This window comes from Neophocaena asiaeorientalis, unplaced genomic scaffold (assembly GCF_003031525.2).
Source record: "Neophocaena asiaeorientalis asiaeorientalis breed wild unplaced genomic scaffold, Neophocaena_asiaeorientalis_V1.1 scaffold603, whole genome shotgun sequence".
In the NCBI taxonomy this organism is placed as follows: domain Eukaryota; kingdom Metazoa; phylum Chordata; class Mammalia; order Artiodactyla; family Phocoenidae; genus Neophocaena; species Neophocaena asiaeorientalis.
Genome location: NW_020175662.1, coordinates 349,350 through 370,111, shown reverse-complemented (window position 1 = coordinate 370,111; position 20,762 = coordinate 349,350). Strand labels below are relative to the sequence as shown.

Sequence of the window (20,762 nt, the reverse complement as noted above, 5' to 3'; positions counted from 1 at the left end):
GCTGGAAAATAATTTAGAGGCTATTGATAAAAAAAAATTTTGCACCCTGAACTAAGGCAGTAGTGTTAGAAATAGAGAGAAGGAGATGAGCTGGACCAACTGGGGCAGGAATTAGGAAAGAAAATGGGATGGTCAAAGTGTATATAGGGATGTTAGTATGAGTTAACTTGCCTCATACCTGAGGTGGGGCAGAAAAGTCTGGCTACACTCTTCTTGTCTCTGCCTGGCTCAAACTGGGCTCTGCTCTCAACTCTAATCTTATTTCTGGCTCTTTTATTAAGCTCTGCTTTGGATCCCTTCCTGTATGTATAACTTTGGGCAAGATACTTTCCCCTTCCTAACAGTACCTGCAATTATTTCCTAGAGCTCCTATAACAAATTACCACAAACTGGGTGGTTTAAAGTGGAAACTTATTTTCTCACAGCTCTGAAGGCTAGAAGTCTGCAATCAAGGTGTGGGCAAGGTCATGCTCTCTCTGAAGGTTCTCAGGAAGAGTCCTTCTTTGTCTCTTCCTGGGTTCTGGTGTGTGCCAGCTATCCTTGGCATTCCTTGGCTTGCAGGTGCATGACCGTAATCTCTGCTTCTGTCTTCACATGATTTTCTCTCTGTGTCTGTGTCTTCACATGGCATCCTTATAAGGACACAGTCACTGGAGTTAGGGGCTACTGTAATCCAGTATGACTGCATCTTAATTAATTACATCTGTGAAGAACCTAAATCTAAATAAGGTCATATTGTGAGGTTCCACATGGACTTGAATTTTGGAGAGACACCACTATCTTCCAGAGAAAGGAGGTGGACATTTAGGGTAAACTATCATTATCAATTTGTGTTTTATAAATCACAATCTTCATCTTGGAATTTCCTGTAAGTTTGCAGATGAAAAAAATTATTTGCTAACTCTTGCTTTCCCAAAGAAAGTGAAGGAGGGATAGGATTCTATGGGTGTGTTCTAGAGGCCTAATACACCAAAGCGATCAAAATAAGAGACTGTTCATATAAAGCCCTTGGCATATTACTTGGTATTCATACATTCCACAAATCTTTCTTGAGCACTTGCTATGTGACAGCCACTAAGGTAGATACTGGGAACACAACAGGAAATGAGAGAGATGCGATTCCTGCCCTCACAGAGCTCAAAGCGTAGTGGTGGAGGCAGACATTAAACATTCAGCAAAGATATAGGTGTAAGAGTAAATACAAATCCAAAAAGAAAAAGAAATTAATTTTCCCTGGTATAAAAATGGTAAAGAGACTCTTCTCTCCTCCTTTTCTTTCAGAGCATTTCTTTAGAATACTTGTAATTGCGAATTCTTTCTTTGTCCCTTTTAAAAACCTAAGCCTCTTGACAACTTTATAACCCAGGAATGTCTTTCTCAAGGACCTTGGAGCCATCTTTTTGAAATGGAATCATCAAGGAAGATAGTGTCAGAGAAAACCAGAGCCAGACAGAAATTAAAGTGGTGAAGGTAAATTTCATGCAGGAACTATTGTAATAGGGGAAGAGAGACATGAGTATAAAGCTCCATTCTGAATACAACAAGGACAAGTGGGGACTTACAGCCAAGGAGCAAGGTAAAGAGGGGTGAGTGGATGAAAAAAAATTGCCAAGAGGAAACATCAAGGATAAGGGGGTTTCTGGCCAAAAGAACTTGATAAAATTATTAAGGAAGGCAGGATGGTAAGATATTGTGGGGAGGGGAAGTGTGGAGGGAGGAATTTGATCAGATAATCATGGTTGGGAGATTTTCCCCCTATTACAAATGAGAACTCGGGTTAGTGAATGTGCTGGCTGTCCCCTGACCTTCTATTTAATACGGCCTGTGGTTTTGGTCCTCCCCGACCTTTGCCTTTGCAGTATATTATTTTTTTTAACATCTTTATTGGAGTATAATTGCTTTACAATGCTGTGTTCGTTTCTGCTACATAACAAGGTGAATCAGCTATATGTATACATATATTCCCATATCCCCTCCCTGTTGCATCTCCCTCCCACCCTCCCTATCTCACCCCTCTAGGTGGTCATAAAGCACAGAGCTGTGTTATGTAGCTGCTTCCCACTAGCTATCTATTTTACAGTTGGTAGTGTATATATGTCCATGCTACTCTCTCACTTCGTCCCACGTTACCCTTCCCCGTCCCCGTGTCCTCAAGTCCATTCTCTATGTCACGTCCTCTTGTTTAAGGACTAGTTATCATTTGAGAACATGTATGGGATGGGTTGTATCTGCTTGGCTATATAAAAGGGTTAGGTTTCTTTCTGTCTTCCATCTCTTCAGGGGATTGCCTGTGATATGAATCATATTCTGGTTTAACATTTATTCAGTAATAAAATTGCTTTCTTTTCCTTCTACCTTTGTGGAGAGGTTTTCTGGGTAGCCAGGAGATTTTGGTTTTAATTATATTTCCCCAAAAAGGGGAATGAGAATTGTCAAGCACTACTGGTGGGAGGGAAATCTGGGACAGCCATTCTGGAAAGTTATCAGATGATATCTAGTGAAGTATATGTTTGCTTTTTGCCCAATAATTCTATTCCTGGCATATACCCCAGAGAAAATGTCCTTAAGAAAACAATTTCAAGGCTGTTCAATACTCTATTGTTTATTGTAGTCAAAATAGGTGCCCATCACTAGGGGAACAAATGAAAGATAAAACATGGTAGATATATATTATGGAATAATGTGCATAATACAGAAACAATGAACTACATGAACATACAGAAACAAGGATAGATCCTAAGATAGCACTGAATGAAAGAGAATCAAAATACAATTTATAGCACAATAACTTATTTTTTCAAAGAAATTAACTTTTATTTGAAAGGAGACTACCCTTCCCCTCACTATTTCTAAGGACTCTATACAATAGCCTACTTAAACCATTTCCCCAATACCAAAATTTCTAACAGCAAAGCATACAATTGCTCTAAATAATAAGGCTTGTCCTTCACTGATTAAACTTCAAAAATTTCAACACAAAAATCAAACTTTACGTTTTTAAGTTTTAACAAATGTATTTTAAATACAACATGTTTTGTAGCAGTCCACAAGCTCTTCATCTCTAAAAAAAGGACATAATTTTTAGGGTTCAAAAATTCCATTCTTCAAAAGAAATGACCAAGTGCTTTCTTCTATAGCTTCAAACTTTCTACACTCAATTATTTGATTGCTCCATGCCACCCCAGACAAACCTGACATGACTGAACTACTTTATGTTACTAACTTCCCCAAAAGAAAGTTTAAAAAGGAGTTTGTGGTAAATGCAGCTCTCTAATACCATGTCTAATACAATATCTAACACAAAAGAAGCTTTAAAAAGATCATTTCTTTCCTCATTCGATTAGGCAGGAGTTAATTTTCTGTAAAAGCAACAAACAAACAAAAAACCATTTACAAAAGCATAACACTAGGGGTTCCTGTTTTACTCAAGATGCTTAACTACTCAAAATGACAACAATTACATCTTTAAGAATATAATAAAAGGGGTGAAAACAGCAATACAATCGACAAAGTGTAGATGCTAAATAAACCAAAGATGTTTTTAAGGGTTCTTTTTAAGGAGTAGGAAGGATTAGAAGCTTGGAGAAATCCAGAATTAAACAAAAAAAGAGAAAGGGAAAAAAAGAAAAAGAAAAAGATGTCCTCAACAGCAGCCACTCTGTTTATCAATAGCGTTTTGGGCTGTAGGAACAAGATCTTGATCGTGATCTGTATCGACTATAGTAAGGAGAAGGTGATCTTCTTCTGTACCGGTAATCATCATCTTCATATCTGTCGTACCCACGATCATATCCTCTATCATAGTAAGAATCTCGACGTCTGCCACCTCCTCCATCTCCACCTCCACCTCCACCTCCACCACCACTGTGAGTTGGTCTGCCTATGTATATGCCTGGTGTAGGTGTGTGCACTCTCTTGGTGATAGAATAATCTACACGAATTCTTCTACCATCCAGCTCCATTCCATTTTCCCTTTCCACAGCCTCCTTTGAGTCATCTATTCTCTCAAAATAAACAAAAGCAAATCCTTGTGATCGTCCAGTTCACTGGTCATAAACCACATTGACACCACTCAATGGTCCATATCAAGAAAATACTTTGCGAAGATCTCTCTCTGTCGTGTACAAACTGAGGCCAAACACTCCTAGACAAGTGTTGGGATCTGGATTTGCCCTGCTGCCTGTATGGCTTCTCTGGTTAGACACTGGAGAATGACTTTGGCTCCTGCGACGCCGGTATTCTGGTGTATAGGACCTACTTCGAGATTGTCTCCTATGAGAGTGAGAATGGGATCTGGATCGAATGTAACGTCTATGAGAATGCCTCCTTGACCTCGACCTGGATTTTGATCTTGATCGAGAATGGGATTCAAAGTGTTTGGAAACTCTTGATGGACTATGAGATCCTGACCTGCTCTCTGATTTTACATGAGCAGGAGTTCCCGTTGGAGATTTTGACGGAGAGCGAGGCTCTCTGCCCTCGAAATTGTTCTCTCTACATCACTCATGTCGGCCAGGCACTCCCCAGAACTAAATAAGAGACAGGTCTCGGCTTGAGGGCCGATGGCCTAATCAACCAGCTGACTGGACCGTGGGGAGGAGGAAAGAGTTGGCAACAACAGCCGCTCCACTCCACTCCCACTCGGTTGCAGGCTCTGGCAAAAATCCACAATAACTTTTTATAAATAAAAAATACAGACACACAAAACAGTACGGCCTGTTTTTCAAAGATAGATGCACAACTCAAGGTTTATAAGAAACATCAAATGTATGCCTATTATTGGGATGGGGGTGGGACTGGATATAAAATAAAACAAGGGCCTTATATAGACAAATGTCGATAATGTGCTGTGATCTGAGGAATACGATCAACTTTCTGAGCCTCAGGTATAATAAATAAATAAAAGACACAAAAGAAAGGAGGTAGAGGAAAGAATTCTCCCACACAAAGAACTGGTCAGCTCTCTAGCGAATTAAGACTACCATCCCTTCTTAAATTCACTATCCTTCAATTTGCTACCATAAAGCTAAATACAAATAGAATTAGGAAGGTAAAATAAGGAGGTTATGTTGTCTGAAGTGGAGTATCTTTTTACAATTCCGTTCTGGCTGCCTTTTAAGAAAAGCTTGTGCATTAATTATATGTCAACAAATCATGGACAAAGATTATTTAACATTTTTAGATAGACTCGTTAGAAATAGCATTCTGTTGGTCTAATTAAAGTTTTATTTCAGGATAATTCCTACCTTTTAATTGAATAATATATATTCATTGCCAGACATGAGTTATAAGAGGGCCCCTGCTGATGACTTTATATGCACCACAAAATTATCTCTTCCGCTGCCAAAGTAAACCCTGCCTTCATGTTTTCATGATATATCAAATTTAAACATGTGACAGCAAATTTTCACAGATAATCTAATAAAATCATTAACTGGAAAGCACTCATTTGCATAAGGATCAAATGTCAACAAGAATATAAAAATTAAATTAGCATTTGAAATCTCCAGACTTTGGGTTCTCTGGAATTAAACTTGAAGACATTACAAAGCCAAATTGTAATTAGATGTCTCCATTGTTGTCTACCAATAAGAATAGGGCTTTGGGGGAAATCAATTTAACCATCTATTCAAAAGATTTTAATAAAGAAAGATTTTCTTATTAGGTCTATAGTCACCTCTATTTTGTTTAAGTAATTCCTCTTTAATTCAGGTGGTGACACGGTAAGTGTGCCATAATCAGTGGTAAGATAGCTTCCCAATTGTTTTCAGGTTCAAGATACCTTTATCCATAAATAAAGTAGATTTAAATTTATATGTTTTGGCCTTTGTCTAGGAGTATGAACAGACTGATGAATGAAATGAAGTCTTATTTCACTTAGAATGTTTTACTTTGCTTGACTTTTAGTGGCTTCTACTTCTGTTGTTTCTGGTACAGACACATAAAACCATATCATAAAGAAGCTTTAAAATAAGAAAAGGAGATTAACAAGAATGGTCAGTGATTCTGTATGCTTTCTCTGGTTTTAACTGTAATCACCTTTTACTCCAAATACGATCTACAACACGCTAACAGGCAATTCTTGCTTTAAGAATTACTAGGACAAGGGCTTTAGTTTGGCAACTCACCAATGGTTATCAGTCTATAGCTATACAGGAACTCTGACTCAGTTGCTGACCAAATCCTTGAGCTTTACCTAGAAATAACATTCTTAAAATTACTCATTTATATAATATAACGAAAACTGTGTTAGCTTTCTCCTAGTCCTTTACTGGTTAGGAAAGTCACAATAAAAATTTCTAACAATATCAAAGTAGATAGTCTCTATACTTTTATGCAAGAGTTGCATCTCCCAAAATGAGAAGCTTGATGTAGATAATTCACCTAATTGATTTCTGATCCAATTTCTTAATTTAATTTAAATGTTTAAATTTCTAAACTATTGTTATCTAGATTTTACACTCTAAGACGAAAATTTACCCAGACAGGTCATCTTGTTCAACTAGATTTTCAGAGAAGTTAATACTAAAAGTACAAATATGAATCAGATTTTTTTTTTTTTTTTCGGTATGCGGGCCTCTCACTGTTGTGGCCTCTCCCGTTGCGGAGCACAGGCTCCGGACGCGCAGGCTCAGCGGCCATGGCTCACGGGCCCAGCCGCTCCGCGGCATGTGGGATCTTCCCAGACCGGGGCACGAACCTGTGTCCCCTGCATCAGCAGGCAGACTCTCAACCACTGCGCCACCAGGGAAGCCCTGAATCAGATTTTTCTGGGCCTTTTTTTTTAACCCTTAAACCATAAATATTTGAATTAATTTTTAACTAATTAATGACAGAAACTGAAATTTCTGTGAAATAAAAAAATGTACAGGTAAAATTATTTTTTCTTTTTCTATGTTTATGTATGTTTATAAACAGTCAATATTACAGATAAAATATTTGAAATGAAAATATATCTAAAAATCTGCACTCATATTTTTCATGAGAAAGCAGTTTTAAACTATAGTCTATTGAATAAGGCAGCCATCTGGTGACGGAAAAGAGCACTACAGACACTATTTTGCATGAACTGAACGTCATAAATATTCTACACAAATCAACTTAACCTCAAAAAACATAGTAGTACTCTCCAACAGAAATATAATAGAAATCACATATGTAATTTAAAATTTCCTAATCGCCGCTTTTAAAAAGTAAAAAGAAACTAATTTTAACAAGGCATTTTTATTTAAACCAATATATCAAAACACATTATCATTTCAACATGTAATCAATACATATTTTTTTCATGCTAGGTCTTCAAAATACCATGTGTGTTTCACAGCACAACTCAATTCGGACTAGCCACATTTCATGTGACTGTGGCTAGTGGTTGCCATGTGAGACAGCGCAGATCTAGAAAATGAAATGAGACCTGCAGTTACTTTGATTTGCCTAAGTTCATTCATTTCTCAGCCCCTCTGCCCACTCTTTTAAAAGTTCTTTCCTTTCCCTCTTTAAATTTTATCTTGTAAAATTTTTTGGCCTCCTGTACACTTTGGAATACTTAAACGGCCCTCAAAAGCCTGTCGACGAACGACAAGAAGACCCTTGGAGGTCCTATGTCTTCTCTGAAGGGCACCAGGGCGTTACGTAGGCCTGCGCTGTCCTTCCATTCGGCTCGCTCTGCGCTCAGCGGCTTCGGGCTGCAGTCAGCTACACTCCTGCAGGGCGGTGGTGGCGGGCCGCAGGACCAAGGGTGCGCGGGGGGAATCAGGGCCTGTTCCGGCCGTCTGGCCACCTTGACATCACAGCGTCGTGTCTTTGGGGTTCAAGTCCAGCGAGGCTCCGGGCTTCCAATGGAGGTCAAAGATTTTCAGTAGGAAAGAGCCGGGACTGGAAGAGGCAACGACTAGGTCCCCGCCAGAAGTCGTCGCTTCCCGTCCGGGCCTCTGATCCGGCGAAGGTGGGTGAAACGCTACCTGCAGGGATCAAATGACCCGCAGCTCGGGAAGCTCCCCACCCTTTCCCAGGAGCACTAGCAGGGTCTTCCGGGTGGATCCCGACCTCTGCTGATTGGTTGGAGCTTGCCACCGCGTGATCCAGAAACAAGTCAGCCCCAGCTTCCCCCGCCCCTTTCCCCCCTCCCCGCCCCCCGAGGTCGCGGGAGGCGGTGGGCGGGTTCCCTAGGCAACCGCAGCGGGGTAGTGTGTACACACCAGGTCCCACGGTAGAGAGGGTGTCGTGCCTGCTGCTGCAAGACAGGGATTAAGAAGTGGGAGTGGACTCTGTTCTGTCTCGGATTGCCCCGGAATCCATCCTCTCTCTGGGATAAGGTGAGTGACTATCCCCTGGTGGCCTTTGGGAGTACCTCACCTGTAGGCAGGCCCCAGGAGTCTCTGCTCCCCTCTCCTCTCTCTCTGGCTACGCTGGGAGGAAGACAAGAGAGAAGCAACGCTGAGGTCAAAAGACCCCTGTAACGGTGCAGTGGCGATGATGATAATGAGAGACAGTGACATGACTTTATCTGAGGCCATCACGGTTGCCAGAGCAAAACTGAAGAGGAGGAGGAGGAGGAGAGGGAGGGTGGCCCACAGTCGTCTGTGCAGCCTTTACTGAGGGAACGAAGTGCTCCTTGGACACACTTGACACTGCTCACCTAGAGCTGGAAGGGCGTTTTTTGGCCCATCAGTAATAATGGATGGATTCTGATCCATTTGTACCCAAGGGAGGAAACTACTTGACCATACAGGGCTTCTAATTTGTAGAAAAGAAATTTGATTTTCTCACAATGACACCCTCCCCAGCTCTCATGGCAGACAGAAACATTGCCCTTTGTACTCTAATTATTGTTCTACTCTGATTGGTCATGTACAAAAAGTATTTAAGTTACACCATATAGGACCCTGTGGCATGACAATTAATTCAAACCATTCAACAAAATTTTATCAAACACCAAGCATGTGTCAGGCACTGTGGTAGGTTCTTTGTCCCTGCCTTCAGTGAACATGTAACCTGTCAAGGAGGAAAGACCTGGAAGCATCACAATACAGTGGAACGGGTGTTGTATATAGGGCATATGCTGGCTTTAATTGGAGTCACGAGAAAAAGGATGATTATAATACTATCAGAGAGAATTAAAGTCTTCACAGAGAAGACCCTTGATTTAAATCTTTAAGGGTATATGGAGTATGCCGTAAAGTCAAGGGACAGTTAGGGAGGGGAACCAGCATGTGCCGAGGAACAGAAATACCCCATGCCATTCAGAGAACTATAGTTGTGGCCACAGCCTGGGTTGTTCCTGGGAGTCTGTGGTTGATGAGCTTGAGAGGTAGACAGGAGTTAGAGTTTGGAGACCATGAATACCTTCCAAGAGGAGCAGCGTGAGTGGATTTCCCTTTCAGGAGGTTGCTGTCACAGTAGAGTAGAGGATCGATTGGTAGGAAGTGGGACTATAAGGAAAGCATTGGTTAAATTGAAGTGATGAGAGCCTGAATCAAAGCAGAGGCAATTGGATAGAGGGGAGGAAAACAACAACAACGTGATAGACATTTAAGAGGTATATGCAGAAAGATTTAATGAGTGAGCAAAAGTGGGGGAAAGAATAAAAGAGTGGTTGAGCATAAGTTCCAGGCTTCTGACTTGGATGATTAAAAGAATGGTGTCACTTAGCAAGAGAAAACATGCATTAGGAGAAGCAGGCTGGCTGGAAAATATAGAGTTCAGTTTTGAACATACTGAGTTTGAGACACATTCAGGTGGAGCTTTCCATGTGTGTAGTTGGGTGTTGCACAGAAAAGAGGAAGATAAAAATTAGTAATTCTTCACCAAGAAGTAAACTATTAATCAGAAAATTAAGTTTTACATAACAAATAGAGAGAAGCCAAGGAGAAAAAGTCACACCAAAGAAGAAAAAGAGCCATCAGCATCATCAGATTCGATGACAGGGTCAAACTGAGAGCTGAAACATGTCTAGTGTCTTTGGCAATTAGATTATTGTTGATCTGGAAAAAGAAACTGCAGTGGCCTGAGGTGTCCTCACTGAGACTGCAGTAAACTGAGAACTGAATACAGGTACTGAAGTATTGCTAATGACTACATATCTTTTGTAATGTTTCCTAATGCTATAATATGGTACTAATGACTTATATCTAAAAGTTTTCCTGTAAAGGGATCTAAAATCAGCTGTTCATTGAATACAGGATAGGAGAGCTTTTTCTTAAAGATAGTAATGACCTAACATTCATATATGGAGAGAAAAGAGACCCTAGAGAAAGAAAGAGGGGAATAAATGAAAAGAAGGAAAATTTGACAGACCAAAGTTCTGAAAGAGACTGAAGAGGATGGGATGAGTACACAGGAAAAGGGATTCATTTTGGGCAAGAGAAAGAATACTTTTACTAAGACAGGAATCAGAAAGTGAAAGAAATACAGTTGACCCTTGAACTGATTAACTGGGGGTTAATCCATGTATAACTTATAGTCAGCCCTCTTATCCTTTGTTCCTCCTTATCCTCGGATTCAATAAGGCATGGACCATGTAGTATTGCAGTATTTACTGTGGAAAAATATCTGCATATAAATGGGTCTGTGCAGTTCAAACCTGCATTGTTCAAGAGTCAACTGTATATTTTAAGAGGTGTGGGAATTTAAGGAGTGTATATCTGATGGTGTCACTGTTCTCTGTGAAAATGGGGACAAGATCATCTGCTGACAGAGAGAGAACTTGAGAAGAGTGGTGAAAGTTTAGAATAGTCCAGACGTTGTGAATCCCAGATCTGTATGTCTAGTCCTACTCCCTAGGAGAGGAAGTTGAAGAAGAAAATATAAAATGTCTGTTGTTGGATTCAACTCAAGTCAGAGACCATACATTTGCAGTGATTTCAACTCACATGACCAACTGGCCATGTGAAATCTTCCAGCAGCACTCCAAAGCAGAGAGCAGAGGTGACTAGATCAACCCAAGGTTTGAGATTGGAAGCGTGAAAGCTATAGAAGCTCCTGGTGGCTCCTGGCTCCCTGGAGAAACTAGAGATCTGTAGTTTCTTAGATGGGCAGGCCCTGAAAAGAGCTTTCCCAAGGCACAGAAGAGTGGGCATCAGGACACTCACCTCTTGATGGAATCAGAAACTGGAAGCCTTGGGACCACTTGTGACTGGAGAAAATATACAAGACTTGTAAAAACCAGGAAGGCTCAAAATTATGCATAATTAATTATGCACAATCACATAATTCAGATGTAGTTATGCAAATTATAGAATTTGGGGGTTTTAAGTTAAATTTTGTTTTGCTAATTAACTATTGAATTACAACAAGGTTTTTCCTAAATGAGGGCATTGGTGAAGGGAAGATAAGGTGAAGTGAAAGAAAAGGTTGGTACCCCAAACATGCATGGTAGTCTTCTTGAGTAAATGGAGTTATATCTTGTTCTAGAGGAAGACTCAATACTGTAAAGATGGAAGTTCTCCCTAAATTAATCTTTACAATCAAATCTCAGTCAAAATCCCAAGTGAATTTTTAAAAACTAAATACAAAATAATCATAAATCTTATTTGGAAAAATAAATATGAAAGAATAACTGGAAATTTCCAAAAAAGAAAATGAGATAGAAATTTACAACATGAATCACAGTAATTAATACAGGATAATACTGTAGGAATAGATAGAGCTAAGGGAAAGCAGATTAGAAAGTCCAAAATTAGGCTCAAGTATACGTGATAATTTAGTGAATAACGAAGGGAGCAGTTAATTTCTTCTGTAACAGATATCTTGGACATGGACTAGAAAACTTGGATGGCTGTTTGTTGACTTTGGGGGTGTTAAAGGCAGGTTTTATCCCTTGTGTGGTGGTGGGCAGACAGACTTTTCCTTTGGTGCTCACAGACATTAAACCAGAATGTAGGGGCTTCTCTTCTGATAAGAAGAGGTGCTACAAAGCCCTCCTTTACTTGGGGTGCCATCCAAGTAAACCTAAGGAGGGAAGACTGTGGCCTGCATCTCTGTATGGGCCTCTGATGGATTATCTAAATTCCTTCAGGTTGTTCCTTGCTATGTGCTCCCTTGCCTGGCCACTCCTATGCTGTAATATCTGGGGGTTATCCAAGAATGGGGTAAAGAGACAGTTGCCAATTGGAAGCAGGGAAGGAATGATCAATATTACTTTTAATATAGATCCATCATCTAATCACTGCTCACCATCCTCACTACTACCACCCTATTCCAGCTGCCATCCTCTCTCACGTTATTATAACTGCCCCTTGACTGATCTCCTTGCTTCTCCCTTCAACCCCTACAGTCCATTTTCAACAGAATAGCTAGGGTGATCCTTTCTGAAGCCTAAGACATCTTGTGTTATTCTTTCATTCAAAATCCTCATACAGCTTTCCATATTACTCATAATGAAATCCAAAATCCTCATAAAAGCCTACAGGATAGCACATGATCTGACCCCACAGAACCTCTCTGACCCCACATCCTGCTGGTCTCCATCTCCCTCACTGTGCTCCAGCTACATCATCTCACTTGCTATTCTACAAACATGTCAAGTATACTCTCACCCATTTTTTTTTGCATTTTCTTTTCCCCATGCTTTGATGCTTTTCCCCAAGATTCCTCATAGCCCATACTGCCTCATTTTCCACAGTTCTTTGCCCAGATTCCACATTATCAAAGAAGTCTTCTCTTTTCTCCCATATCTATTATTCTCTAACTGGTAGATATTAGTCCTCAATGCATAAATGAATGAATGAGTGAATGAACAGAGATTCCATTACATGAGGATAACTTTCTGGGTGTACTGTTTTTTTTTTTTTGTGGTACGCGGGCCTCTCACTGTTGTGGCCTCTCCCGTTGCAGAGCACAGGCTCCAGACACACAGGCTCAGCGGCCATGGCTCACGGGCCTAGCTGCTCCGCGGCATGTGGGATCTTCCCGGACCGGGGCACGAACCCATGTCCCCTGCATCGGCAGGTGGACTCTCAACCACTGCGCCACCAGGGAAGCCCCTCTGGGTGTACTTTTCTTTGTGGTGCTAGCTGGGATCCCTCCTCAGCATAGTGGAGCAATGTCCCCAGTTTACAAAGCCTGAGTACAAATATAGGCTGTGCATATTACCCTGATACAGATCTCAAAATCCTTTGATTTGGACTCTTTGGATAGCCCACAGCCACTTTCTTCCCAATCACTGCTGCTCTGAGTTTGGGGAATTTTTTTTTCTTTTTTTTGCGGTACGCGGGCCTCTCACTGTTGTGGCCTCTCCTGTTGCAGAGCACAGGCTCCAGACGCGCAGGCTCAGTGGCCATGGCTCATGGGCCCAGCTGCTCCGCGGCATGCGGGATCTTCCCAGACGGGGGCATGAACCTGTGTCCCCTGCATCAGCAGGTGGATTCTCAACCACTGTGCCACCAGGGAAGCCCTGGGGAATTTTTCAGGATAGTTTTGTAAAATTTCTTCCTCTGGTACCTTGAATTTTGGGCTGGTCTGTACTGATGGGCTTTTTCTCTCAGTCTGATGCCATCTGCTTTATCGTCATTCAAAAGACCTTTCTCAACATCTCTGGCCATCAGTGCTCTTTTGCTAGCACTGCTACACATTCCTTTCTTATTTTCCTAGTTCCCTAGTCATTCCAGCGAGATTTGAGCAGAGAAGGTAGGTAAATACATGGCCTCAAGTCACCATCTGTTTTTTCTTAAAATTTTAATTTACATGTACACCTGCACATGTATAAAATTTTGCATAAATGATTAAAAGTGAGCATATAAATACTTTAAAAAATAAACATTTACGTAAAATTTCATAATATGTATGTAGAAACCACACAAATCTTAGGTATCTAATTTTATTCTCTCGAAGTAAATGCATTCCTTTAGCACCTAGATCAAAAAATTTATCTTCATCAGCACTCCAGAACCTATCTTTTGCCTCCTCCTAGTCAATCAGCCCTGAAAGGTAATGACTATCTTGACTTCTAATACCATAGATTAGTTTCCAGATTTTATATGAATGGAGTCATGCAGTATGTACTCATTGTGTTTGTGTCTTCCTTTGTTCAATATTGTGTTTGTGAGAATCATCCATGTTATGTACACCAATAGTTTCTTTCTCATTCTACTGCTAGGTATAAACCCCAAAGAAAACTGTACCTATGTCCTGCGTAGTAAAAATGTCCAGGGAAACACTATTCAGCTCCAAACTGGAGACAGTCCAAATGTCTACTAACAGTAGAATGAATAAGTAAATGGTTATATATTCATATTATACAATACTAAACATGCTTTTTTAAAGTGTAGGGTTTTTTTTTTCCTTTTTACCTAGATCCGTCTCCATCCCACCTCTCATGCCTATTATAACCACACCAGCTTTCACCTATATCCAAGGTAACTCATGTTAACAACTTAGTATGTATCTTTACATATTTTCTCCTTACATATGCATAATCATAAACACATATACATATCTCTATTCTATATCTATACACACATGTATGTACACACATATCTGTGGAGGAGTTATTATCATAAAAGGTAGAATCACAATAAACAAATAAATACAGTTTCTACATATTGCTTTGTCATGTCCTCATATTAAAACCAGGATTCCTATATTTTTTAAATAGTATATGTCTGGAATAATATAATGAATATATTAAAAATTATGAAAAATTAGGTTAAATTTTATTGAAGCTACTTAGGTATTTAGTAGTTCATACCATCTAAAATGAGGAAGTTGACTAATTCATTTTAATAAACATTTATTACCATGCCTATGGTATGTCATTAAGCCCTGAAAATTCTTTTCTTTGATAACTATACTTAGAGAACTGTATTCAGTTTGGAACACCATATTATAATAGGATGAATGAACTGGAACTGGTTCAAGGGAGAAAACCGGGGCTCTTTCTAGTGAGAGAACTAAAAGACATGAACTGAGGGCAAGGTGAACGTATAGATGAGAGATGACTATGTTCTTCAAGTATTAAAGGGTCATAGTGTGAAAGAAAAATTATGCTTGTTTTATTTGAACCCAGGAGGTAAAATGACAGTGAATGGGGAGGAGTTACGGAGAGAGAGAATTAAATTCAGAATAAAAAATAACTGTCTAAGAGAAAACTTCAGAGATGGAATGGACTGTCTTGGGGTCCAGACATATTTGGTAATGTACTGTTGGAAAATGTCAAGCCACAGGTGGGTAATTCCACCTAAGTAACTTTAAGTTTCCTTTAAATGATACAGCATGACTCTAGTACTTATTTCAACTTTTCCTTTTCCTTAACAGTTATATTATTATAACCTTTATTTTTAATGGAAGATGATTGAATGTGAAAACCTAAACCAAGAAGACATAATTAAAGAACTGGTGAGTCAAAGTCAGGTTTCTTTTCAACTACATTTGTAAGAATATTAAATGGAACATTTCTACACTCCTTTCTGGAGCTTATCTAGAGATTTCTTCTACACCATGATCTTTGGAAGTAGAGAAAAATGATATATATGACACAACTTTTCTTCTGTGAGTGAAAAATGACATCAGTGAAACTGGCCGTTTATAATTCCTAATGGCAAAAATAAGTTTTTATTATCTTAAACAGGTAATAATCCAATTTCTTTTTTGAAAACAGTGTTTATGCAATGGTTTATCTTATGAGATGATTGGACAAGAAGGATCAGATACTTCAAAACTGGAAATGTTTTTCTCAGGGTATCCTCGTATAGTCGGATTATCATTATTTCCTAATTTAACAAGTCTCACAATTGTTGCTCAAGATATAAAAGAAATTTCAGGACTAGAAACTTGTTTACGGCTTAAAGAACTTTGGATTGCCGAATGCTGCATAGAGGTAAGTCTAAACATAACCTTACATGAAGATTATGCTAAGTCCTTTGGCTTTGGAAAAATAATTCATTGAAGTATGTGCTTGAGGCATGGATCAAAACAGATAGATTCATACATGATGAATTGCAATTAAACCCTTTGCCCAGTAAAACAAAACAGAACAAAAACAGATAAATGGACAAAATATAAAAATAGATTTATACAAAGGAGAAAATAGAAATAAAGAGCCAAAACATAGACACATTCTACTTTTTAATAATCAAATCAGATCAAATAATACCCAGTACTGCTAGTGAAATTGGTTTACTTTGACCCTATTGGTTGTGTGAAAATTATAACATCTATATTGAAAAGCAATATTGTAAAATGTATAGGGTTATGATTATAACCATATAAAAATAGGTATCAAGTTGATTTAAAAAGAATATGAAAATTGAAAATAGTATTTAGGCAGAGGGATTGTATGATTTTTTATATTTTAGTTCATTTTGCTGGGTGTTGATTTTGCAATCTATTCTGAAAATGTGATTTTTAAGGAAAATGTACTTAAAATCTACTTTATTGAAGGATTAATAGAAAAACACAAGTTAACACTATTCAGGCTCCTCTTTTTTTTTTTAACAGAAAATTGAAGGTATTCAAGAATGTAGAAATTTAGAAAAACTGTACTTATATTTTAATAAAATTGCTAAAATAGAAAATTTAGAGAAATTATCCAGATTGGAGGTTCTTTGGCTGAACCACAATGCAATTAAAAATATTGAGGTAAGATAATTTCAGTGATTTATATTTAAAGTCAACTCCTGTAGAGTTTAACCACAATGTCCAAGAAATATTCATGACTAGTTTAATTAGTTAAGAAGAACTAATGTGTATGTAGCATATTGTAACATATAGAGAACTTCGTATGCATCATTTTCTTTACTCCTCCCACCGTGTCTGGGAGGTAAGGTGTTATTTCTTCTCTGAAGGTTAAAAAAAAAAAAGGAGGTTTAGAGAAGTTTTGAATATAACTTGCCTAAGATTTTAAACACACTCTGTGTGATGTGTTCTTTTTGCTACTCCTCCTCCTCTTTTCCTCTCTGCTTCCCTCCCTGTTCCCTTCTCCTTCAAAAATTCTTTCCAGGTTCCAGAGAACAAAGTAGACTTCACTGAGGCACCCACTTACTTCTAAGCTTGTAAAGTAAACAGCACCTGGTGCTTGGAACACCTGGAGAACTAACCAGATTGCTCAGATGATTTATAAACATAGATTTTAATGATTTCTTCTAAATTATATATTGTCTAAAATTTTAGGGCTTGCAAACTTTGAAGAATTTAAGTGATCTCAACCTTGCTGGAAATCTAATAAGCAGCATTGGTATGTACAATTTCATTTGGAATATGAGATAATGTTACAATAATTTTTTGTCAATATGAAAAGTACAGTCTTATAATATCTTTGAAAAGCATTTCTAAATCTATAATTACAGGATGTGAAAATACTACCCATTGATCAGTGGTTACTAATTATACAACGTTACTGTTAGTCTCATTTATATGCAAGAAAAGATGGTCATATACAACTCAGAAATATGACAAGATATGAACAGGAGGCAAAATGAGAAATTTAACTTTTTTCTCATCTTGTTTTTTTTTAATTAAAGGTCGATGTCTTGATCCCAATGAACAACTAGAAAGATTAAACCTTTCTGGTAACCAAATATGTTCTTTCAAGGTATGTTTAAGTGGAATAATTTATTTTATTCATCAACCTGGATCATGAACCATCTTTTTGCAGAAAATGGACTAAAGAGTCCCCACTTAAAGAGTAATTTGTTTTGGACTACCCAATACTCCCAGAAATTTGAGAGTCACCTGATTAAATTGGCCCTAACGATCTGACACTATTAAAACCAAACAAATAACTATTTACTTGGCTCTTAGGATACCACTTTCTCTTAGTTTTTCTCCCATCTTTCTGGCTACACCTCTTTGGTTTTCTGGTTTTTCATCCTCTCCTAGCATCTAAAAAATGGATTGCCCCAAGTTAGTCCAAGATCTTTTCTCATTTCTATCTGCATTCATTCTCTAATCTAATCATCTTATAACTTTAAATACCTTTATCCACTTATTACTCCTAAATTGGTATCTCTGCTTTCCCTAACAATTACCCCAAATGATAGACATCTCCTATCCTAACTCAAACTGATTTCCCCTCTACCGAACCTTTGTCTCCTGCAGCCTTCTCCATTTCTCTAAATGTCATCTCAATTCTTCTAATAACTTAAGCCAAAATCCTTGAGTCATTTTGACTCCTCTTATTCATTCATACCCCATAACCAGTCCATCAGAAAATTCTGTTAGCTCTACCTTCAGAATATATCCAAAGTCTGACCATTTTTTACCACCTGCATCACTATCAATCTGGTTGAAGACACCATCATCTCTTTCCTGCATTATTGGAAAAAAAAAAGCCTCCTAACAGTTCTCCCTGTGTTTACCCTTTCACTACACTCAGCCTGTTCTCCACATAGAAGCCCACTCCTTTAAAAATATGTCAGATCAAATCATTTCTGCTCAAAACCCTCCCTTGGCTTCTCATCTCTTTCAAAGTAAAAGTCAGTTCTTACAATGGCCCACCAGACAATATATAATCTAGTCTCCCCACTGTCTCTCTGACCACAGCTTCTACCACTCTCCCCTTTGTTTTCATCATTCTAGCCACTCTGGTCTCCTCACTGTTCCTTACATATATCTAGGACACATTCACCTTAGGGCCTTTGCACTTGCTGGAGTATTCTTCCCCCGTATATCTTCATGACTCATCTCATTTCTTTCTGGATGTTATTCAAATGTTATGTTCATGGTGACACCTTTCCTGCCTAATTAAGTAAAATAGCAATGACCCCTACTACCCTCCTCAAGTGGAAGCATTCCATTACTTTTCCCCTGTTTTATTTTTCCTATTGGCACTTACCCACAACCCTTACTAGAATACAAGCTCCATGAGTACAGGAATTTGGCTTGTTTTGTTCACTGCTATATCTACAATACTTAAAGCAGTACTTGACTTGTAATGAATCTCAATAACCATTTGTCAATCACATAAATGAGAGAGAAAAAACAAATAAGAAGACAATGTTTATGGTATATAATGTGGGTGAAAGCATATGGCATTCATAATTCTGACAGTGTCAGACTGAAGGTACATTTTCAAACACTTCCTCTAGACAATAGGTGAGCAAATTAGCTATAGAAATAATTTTGAATTGATCAATATTAAAGTAGGCATTCTTTTACTCAGAGAAGAATATAAGACACCAAAAATCTATAGAATGAGGCAGAATGTTATAAACACCTTAAAAAGAAATTTCAATAAAATTTAATTTTATTAGTCAAATTCAAGAGGAAATATCTGATGTGAACATTGAAGGGTTGACAGAATTTCAACAGGCATTGTAGGGAGGATTTTCTACAACGCAGTGGGAAGTAGGCATTCCAAGATGAGAAGAACAATATGCAAAAAGGTGTGGAGGTAAGAAATCAGTGTTATTTGAGTAACATCAGCAGCAGAGATCAGAGGGAGCTGTGAAAGGTAAATTCAGAATGCTGTAGCAGGTAATGTTTAAGCTAACAAATGAGACGTAAGCAGGAGTTACCTAGGGAAAGAGCATTCCAAGCAAAGGTGTGAAGGACCTAAGTGGTGGAAAGAGTGTGGCAAATATAGAAAACTAGAAATCCTCTGTGCCTGGAATGGAATGAGGGAGAGAATCATGAGTTGAGGCTGAAGAAGATAAGTGCAGAAGGCTGGGAGGATAAGGGATCACCCTGCCAAGAAGCCATATGGAAGTTTATCTCACCCTGGCCAGCCATGGCAGCCTTGTGGTAAAGAGCAGAGGCTGCACAGGCAGAAAGATCTGTCACTTCTAGCCCTGCCACAAACTAAGGACAGCATAATACAATGGTAACATGAAGTTGAAGTGAAATAATAAAATAAAGCTCCTAGAATAATGACTAAACACAGTAAGCACTCAATAGATATGCCATTTTATTATTATTACTATCACTTTAATGACGTTAACCTATTTCAATCTCCTCATCAAAAGGATGGGGATAAAAATAGGATTATTGTGAAGGTTCATTGTATGGCATAAAATTAAAAAGGCTCTCTATAATAATTATGGCTTCTCATAAAAACATTGAACATGACTCACAGCAACCTTTATTATTCACATATTAGGAATATTCCTGAAATATTATTATTCTGAATTTTTATGTCTACCCTTTCCAGTCACCCTAAAAAGATACTATCCTGGTGAAAGTGAGATGTGCTTTCATAGACTCCAGCATCATTTAACTTCTGAGTGTACGTGGAGGCTTCCTGCATAAGACTTCAAAGTTCACACCCGCCATAGCCCAGACTGATGGTCAAATGCAACACAGCCACCCAGAAATCAAACAGTATCTTTACTCTTCAGCATAGTCAGTGGTTTACCTTCCTTGCCCTGCAGAATTTGACCAAATAATTCTCTGCACAACTCTATTCAGAAATCTCCTTTTTAGAGTCACCCTGATTAGTTAGTCCCACTCATGCTATGGGCCTAGCCATAGCCTTAGGTCCAGCCAGTAAGCCAAGTTATCACTTGTCCAGAGAGAGTTTGGACACACATTATCCACCTCACCCTGTCTTACTCTTAATTCTAGCAGCCTGATTTCACTACTTGCTTCCCGATTCCATTTGTATTGATACTTTATCTTCTAAATTAGTGCCTCCTGGTCCTTGCTTTGGATTTCCTTTAATTCTGATTCTGAGTCTCTTAACTAGCAGTGCATTCATTTAAGTCCAACTCTACCATAGTACCTTCCTACCCCGGGCACCACCCTAGTAACACTATTATTGAGAAAGATGTGAGCGTGTCTTAGAGGTTGGTAGAAAGTAATAAGCATTCAATTCAATTCACATTATTTAT

The 20,762-nt window shown here is 38.6% G+C and overlaps 1 protein-coding gene and 1 pseudogene across 1 annotated transcript in view; one reads left to right on the top strand and one right to left on the bottom strand.

Annotated features, from left to right (window-relative positions):
* Positions 1–3,664: 3,664 nt before the first annotated feature.
* LOC112390521 (transformer-2 protein homolog alpha pseudogene) lies at positions 3,665–7,655 on the bottom strand (annotated as a pseudogene).
* A 573-nt stretch (positions 7,656–8,228) lies between these two features.
* The window catches only part of LRRC9 (leucine rich repeat containing 9), a 100,458-nt gene continuing 87,924 nt past the window's right edge, over positions 8,229–20,762 (top strand). Inside the window, exons 1-6 of the mRNA XM_024731498.1 lie at positions 8,229–8,315; positions 15,253–15,333; positions 15,596–15,814; positions 16,435–16,575; positions 17,107–17,170; positions 17,457–17,527. Of these exons, the coding sequence (XP_024587266.1) occupies positions 15,286–15,333; positions 15,596–15,814; positions 16,435–16,575; positions 17,107–17,170; positions 17,457–17,527 (543 nt within the window). The 5' untranslated portion in view covers positions 8,229–8,315; positions 15,253–15,285. The remainder of the gene's footprint in view (positions 8,316–15,252; positions 15,334–15,595; positions 15,815–16,434; positions 16,576–17,106; positions 17,171–17,456; positions 17,528–20,762) is intronic.